This window comes from Ictidomys tridecemlineatus, chromosome 4, assembly GCF_052094955.1.
Source record: "Ictidomys tridecemlineatus isolate mIctTri1 chromosome 4, mIctTri1.hap1, whole genome shotgun sequence".
NCBI classification, from domain to species: domain Eukaryota; kingdom Metazoa; phylum Chordata; class Mammalia; order Rodentia; family Sciuridae; genus Ictidomys; species Ictidomys tridecemlineatus.
This window is the reverse complement of record NC_135480.1, coordinates 15765126-15776365: the sequence shown is the minus strand read 5'-3', so window position 1 is coordinate 15776365 and position 11240 is coordinate 15765126. Positions and strand designations below refer to the sequence as shown.

General features: G+C 36.6%; 1 protein-coding gene across 1 annotated transcript; it reads right to left on the bottom strand.

Annotated features, from left to right (window-relative positions):
* Positions 1-9993: 9993 nt before the first annotated feature.
* LOC144376628 (olfactory receptor 5M11-like) lies at positions 9994-10962 on the bottom strand. The gene has a single exon (XM_078044878.1). The coding sequence runs from the start codon at positions 10960-10962 to the stop codon at positions 9994-9996; it is 969 nt and encodes a 322-aa protein (XP_077901004.1).
* Positions 10963-11240: the final 278 nt, after the last annotated feature.

The window sequence follows — 11240 nt, the reverse complement described above, 5'->3', positions numbered from 1 at the left end:
GTTCACTTGGGTGAATTGAAATGAATGAAGGTGGTGAATAAGATGTCTCTCGGAGGTTTAGTTTCTCCCACTGATTCTCCCTTTCTTCTACTCTTCCTCTCTCATGATCCCTCACACTATTATTGGAGAGAGTCTGAGAACATAGGGGACGATTATCTTAAGAAGGTCTTGAGCTCAAATAGCTGAGTATACATCGTGCAGATGATCCCTACAGTGTCTCCTGAGCCACCAGCGTGTATGCGAACGGGAGATTTATGAGTTAAAGTTTGTACAATATCAGACTGAACCTCCAGCTTCCCTTTATAAAACCATGGGGATCTAAAATTTGTGCTTGATGTTGCTTCTATACAATTTGTGTAGAAAATATTTTTTTTTGCTGTCACCAACAGTGTGTGCATATTTAGAAGCTTCACTTTCTACAATCTATATAAGCCCAGAATTAGAGCTTCTTGAAGGAAATCCTCTGGAATAAGTTTTAGTGCTAAATTTGTTAGACTTAGGAGCACAACTTTCATATGAAAATATACCAAGGTAAGATTCCAAATTTTAAAATAACAAAAGCCTATTTGAATAACAAGGAGTTTTTTTAGTTACAAGAGTTTGCATGAATATGGCATGATGAGGCATAGAAAAGGGGCAAAAAAGACACCAAAAATTAAAGCATAGTTTCATTTGCTCATCTATTTACCTTTTTTTTCTGATGTATCCCAGAAAACATGTAAGGGTATTTGAAGTATAGCAAAACTTGGGGGCTGGGGATATAGCTCAGTTGGTAGAGTGTTTGCCTCACATTCACAAATCCCTGTGTTCCAGCCCAGAACCACCAAAAAAAAACCTTGACCAATTTATGCTGCTAATAGAATATAAATTGAACTGTAAACTTTGCCAAAAGCATGTACAAATGATTCAACTATCTTCACTATGCTATTATAATGTCCAGAATTATAAAATAAAAACTAATGAAGAAAGAATTATTCTTGGTACAGAGTTTTCAGGTGATACTAGTTACAATGAATTTACATATTCATATAATATTACCAATTCAAATAATGAAATAACATCAGTTATAATTAAAAAAATTGAAATTATTGTCCTGGGATTTTAGATAATATATTCTCATTCTGTATTCCCAAAGTTATCCCTTTTTATTTTATAAGAGGTAAGGGATCAAAACCTAGTTGCCTATGATAGCCATCGACACAATATGAGGTAATGAAGGGAACCAGAGTGTGGTTCCAGTATAAAGAGGCTCCAAATATGTAATATAATCTCTGCTATGTGGTAACACATGGCCCCTGTTATAAGATCTTAACAGATTTTAAGTATCAGAATTCATTAAATTCATGTAAACTCTACAAAAAATAGCACTGGCAATTAAATTTAGTTGTAAACCTATCTTTAACAAGGGCAGAGAACAGAAGTATGTAGGCATGATCTTCTGTGATTACAAACAACAATTTCATGCAATACCAATGTCACCAGCTCTGTACTTCCACTGTGTAAACTATTCCTAGAAAGACAGTCACATACATACATGAATGTGATTTAGTTATTTTGACTCTGGTGCTCTCAGAATGCTGCATAATCTTATCATTAGATGAGATAAACTTGTACAGAAGCAGCATCAAACACAGTCTCAAACATGCAAGCTGTTTCCCTGAGAAAATAAAGAAAACCCATAACAGTGCTTGTCTTTGAAGAGCGGCTTGGCTTGGTGTCTTCATGGTAGGGAGATGAAAATTATAGTGAAATATGCTTAGTTCAATAAGAAAGAATTTGAACTAATAATCATATTAGTTCAGTACATCCTGGGCAATGTATTGAGAAATCAGGTTAGGTGTTAAAGAACAATAACCTTTAACTGCAACTTAAAGAAAAACGTGGGAATGGTTTTGGGCAAGAGTGGGCAAATATTTCTGTAGTATAAACAGCACATACAGAGACTTTTCTCAGGAGACACTTAAGAGAAATCAGAGCTATTTCAGATGGAAACGAGGTGAGTTTTCAACTGTTACAAATAAGAAATTTAAGAAGCAGTACATAGCCAAACAAACTTAAAGCACCCCTCACTGTTTACTGTACGCAGTGTGCCCTGTGGTTAGAAAGATTGCTTATTCATTCAATGTTTATGTAAGCAACAGCCAAATTGATCTGTCATGACTCTTACCATTCTCTAATTCCTATGCTAATACAGAAGAAGTCATTAAAATATGAGAGAAATTGACAAGTCAGTTTTGTAGGAGACAGAGCATTTTGTTCTTTGTAGAAATAGCATATAGAAAAAATAATTAAACCACAGTGGGGAAGAGCAGTAGAGATCCCTCTCAACAGAGGTTTCCCCAGAACACCAGTGTCCTGTATGAAAAATCTGGGTGATGTGGAGTTAGCAAGTATAGCAAAGAGTTTTTAAATATCTATATTCCTTCTTGAACTAAACAACAGAAATAAAGTTACATGTGAGGTTTCACTGGCTTGATAATGTGAAATTGCTTTCCTCTGTGTTAGAATGACAAACAAGACAATAAACCCAACACAGATTTGTCCACTTAATGAATTGGATTCACAAGGATATCTATAAATACATATGGTTATTTTTTATTATGGGAAGACTCAAAAATTAAACCCACATTACTTGTCACTTGGCATGTTGCTGGGGTTCTGTCATTAAGCAAAATATAAGGGGTGCCATTTATGAGGAATTGGTAAGCCTGATATGTATTTAGATGAAGTTGGAAGTTCCAAAAATTTCCAATCCTCCCAGCTCAAAAAAATAAAGAAATCACAACTAATGATAGTCAGAAACACAATCAGCAAAAACACATTTCTACAAATGTCATTGGTACCTGAAATACTACTTTTGGAAATGTCCATTTATGGGTAAGTGTGTCTTCTCTCAGGCTTGTTAAAATGCAAGTGTCAGAAGGACTGGGCTAGCCTGCAACTACTGTCAGTTACTGACTAGTCCTTGAGCACAGTGACACATGGTTCCTGTTAAACGGATTCAGTGGGAAACTAGAGGAGGTTGACGCCAAGGAAAAGGCCCAAGAAAATAGAAGTGTTACTGAAGCTTAATTTCAGTCATTAATCCCCTAAACTACGTCTACTGGGTAATAAGACAAAATAAGTCTGGGAAATTAAAAAAAAAAAAAAACACTGGTAGGGAACAGAGATAAGCAGCCAGGTAGTGGGAGTAGAACTGTGGATATTAATTTTCCAGGAAGGAGCTCTTTCCTTGATGGACTCCAGCACCTTCCTTCCCTTTAGTTTTCCATTCCAGTGTCTCACAAATAGGAGAGCAGGGAACATGACCTTGTTACAATGCAAGAACCTGAGTTCCAGGTCATTTTGTGCAGTGTACTTTAGTGCTTCTCAGGGAAGATTCTTTTGAATCTTTATTTAGAAAATAGTCTCTTTGCCTAGATGCAGTGACTATTTCCATGGGATTCCAAGGCTACTCAGTGTCAGAGTTTGACTAGTTCCCAAGGAATCCCCAAAGTTCTGATATTACACTCAGGGGTTTACCAAACCTACACTCATTGGTAGTAATGTTTCCCTTAGTTAATATTATAGTTACCTCCCAATTTTCTCTAATAATTTTAAAAAGGGGTTTTAATGTTCTAGAAACATTGAAAAAAATATATATATATGTTTATATATAGAGAGATAGATATAGATATATATGATTCCTAGAATAAATATTATTCCTGCTTAATTTATCTTTCTTTATCTTAATTATCTATCTTAATTTATCTTTCTTTTCTTTTTAATATTTCTGATAAAATATTTTTTGGGGATCAGGGGATTGTCCTTTCAATGGGTATTATTCTAAACATATTAATACCATGATCAATGGAAGTGTTTGCTCCATTGATGATCTAAATGTGTGTTGTCTAAACTGTATTGTCTAAATGTGGTTTTCTTAATATGTGTTCGATACTTGTATGAATGGTGAGAATGATATTTGAAAGCACAACAATTATTATCAACACATAGTTTAATAATTTTTAATATTCTCCCATGACGTATCCAAATAACAAATGCACATTGATTTATATTAACTGGCTAAAGAACTAAGCTATCATTTAAAGCTGCTATTGCTGTCACCTGTACACTACTAATAAATCTAAATATGAAACAAGAAAAGAAAGTGCAAGTATAAAAGTCAGAATTTTTATTCCTACCTGATCCCAGGAAAGATTCTCTCAGAGACACTAGTGGTCCAAGATATGAGTTGCAGAAGATTTATATCCACTTGCAATTTGGAGTTTTTATTCCTAAAATATTTCAACACACCCTAAAGACATAATTACAATGTAACTACAAAAGATTGCTCTAGGGGAAAATTAGTAATTGGTTTAGGCTTATTTTCTCTAGAGTCTTGGGAATTCAGCAATGTGATTTCATCAGTTTATACTCACTTTGAGCTGATTGCTTTAAGTGATCAGGAATTTATTCTATAGTCTCACAGGATTTTTGCATTATTGATTATCACTTATTCTAATTAATGAAGATAGCAATTAATAAAGATATTTAATATTGGCATAATTCATGAACTCTGATGTTTTTTTGTTTCCTTCCCTGTCTGAATCCTGTATTGCCCAACACTTTCCACAAAGGGGCTAGAATAACATGAGTAAATTGTAAATCCAATCAGTAAAATAATCTGAACAAGTCAACATAATGAGTTATAGAAGAAGAGTTAGTTCAAGATATTAGAGTCAGGTGCTGGGAAGTGATATTTTGTGGATAATCTGATAAGCATGTACTTAGTAGTATTTAGTTGCCAAATCATGTAAACAAAGGGGAAAGATTGAAATATTCTGCCTGACTTTTACTTCCTTTTACCAACTCTTAAACTTATCTAAGAGTTACAAATATAAGCTGGATATGGCACATTTGCTCAAATAATATTTAGTACAATTATAAAGGCAAAAATAGACACATAAATACTTAATCAGAAACATATTTTTCAACTGACATATTGGAATCAGAGATCTCACTATAGTCTTCATCTATGTCCTTTTTTTCTGTCATTCTCTCCTTCATTCACTGATTTGTGCCAAACTCTTTTCAAACTCAGATCCTCACCATAAGTCCTCATGCACTGTTGTGAATTCTATTTCTCTAAAACTTTCTCCAGATTTGCCTTCTATATTCAGATGTTGGCTTAGATAATAATCCTTAAGGGAAGACTATTTCTATATACATTAAATTTACATAAAAACAGCATAATAGTCCTCTTTCGAATTGTGTTCCGAGATTTTGTAATGACACATGTTGCAATCTTAATTTTCAGTGTGGTTTAATTTATTGATAATACCTTCCTTTCCAAACCATTGCCCAAGAGGAAAGGGAACTGATATAATGTAACCACAGTCTACATAGCACTCAGAACAGTGTTGTTCAGTCAGCTTTTTCATTGCTGTGACCAAAATACCTGATTAGAACAATTTTAGAGGAAGAATAGTTCATTTTGACTCAGGGTTTCAGAGGTTTCTGTCCTTCGATACTTGGCTCCATTGCTCTGGGCCCAAAGGTGAGTCAGAATATCCTGGTGGAAAAGGAAAGCAGCTCAGGACATGGCTGCCAGGAAGCAGAGAAAATGCAAGACTCACAGGGAAGAAATATGTGCCCCAGAGGCTGGCCCCTAATACCCACCTCCTCCAGCCAGACCCTCCCTACCTACAGTTACCACCTAGTTAATCCTTATCAGCAGATTAGTGCACTGATTGTGCAGAATCTCTCAAAACCCAAACATATCACCTCTTATCTTCCTTGCATTGTCTCACACAAGAGCTTCTGGGGAACACCCCATATCTAAACCAGAACAAGTGCCTAGACTGTGTTGAGTGATCACAAATATTTATTCAGTGAATTTATCACAAATTAATGGAGCTTGATTTTACCCACAGATATTTTGTTTTTATTCACATGATGTTTACAAATTTCACATTAATTATAATATTAGGAAATTCTTATAAAAATAAAAATAATCTGACTTTTCTTGGTTTGCTTTCTGACAGGGAAGCAAGTGACCAGAAATGAATAGCAGATTCCTCCCATTAAAAGGCCAATGCTCCTCCATTTGACAAAAACTTCTAAGCGTGCTTTTATTGTCCTACAGTCATGAGCTCAACTTCATGACGTTGTGTTTTGGATCACAGAAATGTATGTAGTGCAGAATGGATTCGATTTTCTAGTTACAGAGTAAAAGAAGGACAGAGAAAATGATCACTTCTGCCTAAAAAAGGTCAGCAAAAGATCACATACATGATGACAACAGAGCTAAGATGACATCATTAGGGGAAGGAGAAAGAAGAAGGAAAAGGAGGAGGAGGAGAAGGAGGGGAGGTGAGAAGAGGGGAAGGGGAACGGGGAGGAGACAACATGACAACCTGCAAGGGCAAGAGCAGAAGCCACAGTTGTGCATTGTCCTAATTACATCGGTTTCTGTGCTCCTGTTGGCTTAGTGGAAGACTCTACTTTTTGCCCCAGAAAGCATATTGGTGTTACTTTTGAAACTTACCTAATCTGACACACAATAAAAAAAAAATACTCACAAATATTGGAAAGAAGTCTTAATTTGTAGATGGCATGGAGCAACTATTTGGGGAAAATGATATATCACAAGAACCCTAGAATCAACAGAGAAATTAGCAAGATCTCAAGAGAAAAGGCTCATATTAAAAATCCATTATGAGCATCTGTCTCCCCTCTCATCGCCCCTTGCTGTATTTTGAACTTCTTAGAGACAGCCCTGGAGCAAGTTAGAACCAGATGGACAGTGGGTGGCTTTGTGTTCCACTATGAAAAATAACTAACCATGAGCAAACATGGACCCCAGGAGCTGAGAAGCAAAACGACCTCGTATGCATTCTTTTGTGAAAACTTTAAGGAGAAAAGGAGAGGAAGCATCAGATGCTTGCTTCCTTGTGAGCCTTTTTCCTCTTCTCTTCTGAGAATAACCCTAGCATTCCTTTGATAAGGTTGCAAAGAAACTGGGAGAGATGTGGAGTAACACTGCTACAGATGACAAGAGTTTGAAAAAGAAGGCTACCGAGAAGGAAAACACACCACTGCATGCTTAGCTAAAAGAAATCCCAAACGCAACAACAACAACAACAAAAAAAGGTGTAATCAAGGAAGAAAAAAAGCAAAGAAAGGAGGAAGAGGAGGAAGATCATGGTGATGAATAAGCTGGTTGTAGCACAGATTTTTTTCTTGTTTGTAAAGCAGTTAAACCTCCTCCTTTACACAGCTCACTAATTTTTTTAAAAAAATGAAATGTAAGGCTGAACAATATGGGTCTAAAAATCATTCAGTGTCTTTTTTTTTTTTCATATAGTTAACACTATACTGAGTGTCCTACCAGCCTTATCCTGAGGATATTTTCAACAGTCACTAACCTTACCTAGCATGATGTTGGGTTTCCTAGTGCACAGCATGAGTTAAATATACAGGAAGACAGTAGTTTGACATCATTTTTTTTTTACCTCATGAATGTTTTATGAAATAATTATTATCCTGTTAAATGAACATCCCTCTGTAATTATAGAAAAATAAAGTTTCAGATATTTTCTTGACATTCCAAATATTCCTCTATTTTATTATCAGAAAAAAAAGAAACCTCATTATCATAAAGCCTGGCCAAAAAAATATATAGATAGATAGATACAGGTAGAGAATGAAGCAAGATTCTCACCAGAATCCCAAATTCTGGCTATAGAATCTGGCTATAGAATCCCACATTCTGGTTCTAAAGATCCAGTTGTACTCCTAGGATAAAATGAGATATTATTATGCTTTAAGAAATTAGCATTTTTGCTTATCTTAGTTTAATAAGTTTTCATTGTTTGCAAAAAGAAAAACAGAAACAGACTTTCCCTAATATATTTTGTGATAAGCTTAATACATATTTATGTACATACAATATTTTAATTTTTATGATAAAATAACAGGTTATACCAAGAAAATAATTTATGAAATAATTAGCATTTTAGATCAATAATAGGGCACTAGTTATTTGGAGAGTAGAAGAAATTTTCATTTGCCTTTAAATCATTCATTTAAATATATCTCCTGAAGTCAAATGTAGTTGATATTGTTGAGCTTTTGGAAGAGCAGAGAGCAATTTCATTTTCTTCTCTAGATAATACTACCATTCCCAGGGTACACTTTAACTGTCCATGAATTGGGTCTATATTCAGGAAGGAAAGAGTAAACATTACTTAACTAAGCATAATTAGGGATAGGAGGAATATTCAAATCAAGGTATATAATCCATCTGGGATAATCCATTGCTACTTTATGTCCTTCCTTAATTTTAGTCTTTCCTCCCAGCACTACGTCCCAGATGATTCAAATGCAAGTGATACAGAAAGCATCCTCTGAAGGTCTATAGGCCAGAGACAGGAGTTGGGTCCCTAAAGCTCAGGCCTAGATTTACAGCTCAGGTCAAACTAAACTACCCTCATTCGCTCCTTTTCATTCCTACTGCCATCAGACATAACATAATTGTGAGAAATAGATCATGACCTATTGCTTCTGGTTTTACTTTTTGAGTCAAAGAAAAAAGAATAGAAGATTGTTTCATAAGATTTCCCAATCCAAAAGTCATAGAGCTTGTTTGTCCTGCTTACCACTGTAATTAGTAATAGTCCATCAGTGTTCTGGGCAATAATTGTTGAGAAATTTCACCTGGAGCAATATTTTCCAAGATTTAATGTGCCTACGAATCACCTGGGGTCTGGTTGAAATACAGATTTGGATACAGTATGTCTAAAACTCATTTTCAAAACACAAAAATGCATTATTAAATTAATTTTATTTTATTTTGCTACTGGGAACTGAACTCAGGGTTGCTTTGCCTCTGAGCTACATCCCCAGTCGAAGGTCAAGCTGATGCTCATTATTTTCCTTCCAGTGCTCTCGCCAGCTGCCTGCACTGACGGAGATGAGCTGGGTTCAAAGGAGCTGGCTGCAACGTTAAACTAAGAAAATGGTGAGGAAATCATGTAACATACGGACATGAGTTTCTCAGGTCAAGAGAGGACTTTTCTGTGACTGCAAGGGTCTTCTTTCATGCTGGGAGGCAAGAGAGACCAAATGTACAGGGAACCTTTCTATTTATTAGGGAAAGACATTTCATAGAAAATTCTACCCAAATAAGGCAAGGGGGATGTCTCAAAGGTGGAGTCTTGCTTTGTGATGTCTTGTGGTCAGCAGACTGATTGATATCTTGGCAAGTCACACCCACTTCAGGTACTGTAGGGGATCACAGGCAGGGCAAGAGGAAAAGCATACTTGCATCCCAAAGCTCAATCAGCCTGCAATTCCAGATCAGTCTTCTTATATAGCTCCAATGCACATAGCTCACACTCAGCCCATGGATGGCTCCTGACACAATGCAAACATTTAAAAGCTACTCTGAGCAATTTTCAAGTGGAAAGCATATTGTGATTAGGTTACCATGTCATGCCATAGATCTCTTGGGTTTATTCTTCCTAAAAGAAATTTAGGAAGAATAAACCCATTTCCTAGGCCTCATCCCTCACCAATCCTTGTTAACCACTCTGTTTCTATGAGTTACATATTTCAGACTCCAAGTACAAGTGAAAACTTGCAGCATTATTATTATTTTTTTTTCTGTGCCTGGTTCATTTCACCACATTGACACAATTGACAATACTTTCCTCTTTCTTCAGACTGAAAATAAAGCACATTTTCTTTTTCCATGGATTCACTGATGAACATGTCTTGGTTACATGTCTTGATTATTGTGAATAAATCTGCAAAGAACATGGAAGCATACATATTTCCTGTACATACTGATTTTATTTCCTTAAATCTATACCTGGATATAGAAAATCCAGAATACTTGGTAGTTCTATCTTTGACTTTTTGAGAAAAATCTATATTGTTTTTCATAATGGATGTACTAACTTACCTTTCTGACCATATTGCTGGAAGAACATTTGGACCAAAATTTTAGAGTTATGGTTTATGGCCAAATGGAGGTAGTGACATGGTCCTAATAATATTTCTTCTGAGGACATTCTTCAAGGCCTGCTTTACATCCTTGTTCCTCAGACTATAGATCAAGGGATTAAGCACTGGGTTGACAAAGCTGTAGAAGACAGCGATTACTTTGGATTCCTCAACAGTCTTGTCTGTTGGTGGTCTCACATACATGCAGAACAGGGTCCCATAAAACAAGGTGACAGCCATCATGTGGGAGCCACAGGTGGAGAATGCCTTGCGCCTGCCCTCTGCTGAATTGATCCTGAGGATGGCAGCCATGATGAAGGCATAGGACACCAGGATGATGGTGAGGGAGCTGGAGAGGTTGAAGCCAGCTGAGATGAGCATGGCATGCTCTTTGACATACGTGTCAGAGCAGGAGAGCTTGATGAGTGGTGGGTCAGCACAGTAGAAGTGATTGATGACATTGGACCTACAGAAGGTCATGCGGAAGGTCAGGATGCTCTGGAAGAGTCCATCTGAGAACCCGTACACATAAGGACATGTGGCCAAGCAGATGCACACTCTCCTGGACATCTTCACATTGTAACGCAGAGGATCACATATGGCCACATAGCGGTCATAGGCCATTGCAGCGAGCATGTACATTTCTGTGAGGAGAAGGGCAATGTAAATGTAGCACTGTGTAAAGCATCCCACAAAGGAGATGGTCTTCTTCTCTGATAAGAAATTCTTCAGCATCTGTGGGGTTGCATTGCAGGTGTAACACAAGTCCACAAAGGCCAAGTTACTGAGGAAGAAGTACATGGGCGTATGAAGGCGAGAGTCCAGTTGGATCAACACTACCATACCCAGGTTACCAGAGAGGGTGATGAGGTGAAGGGCCAGAAACAGCACAAAGAGGGCAGGCTGGAGCTCTGGGCGATCCGTGAGCCCTAGCAAAACGAATTCTGTTATGACACTGCCATTTATGGTGGGCATCTCTGGATAGTCACGGTCTGCCTTGAAACTACAGAAAACAATAGGCATAAAGTTCCAATGAGAGTTGAAATTGCTTTTCTCCAAAGAATATATCACACAATGGGTTCTACCATCAAATTGTGGGTTTTTTTAAACTACTAAATTATTATCTCATTTATTTTGTTAACTTTAACACTTCTGTCTCCAAACCTACACACATACCATTCAATGATAGATAGATAGATAGATAGATAGATAGATAGATAGATAGATAGATAGATAGATGGATAGATAGATAG

Excerpts from the sequence above, each read along its gene's own strand:
- LOC144376628 (XM_078044878.1), bottom strand. The coding sequence starts at position 10,962 with ATGCCCACCATAAATGGCAGTGTCATAACAGAATTCGTTTTGCTAGGG.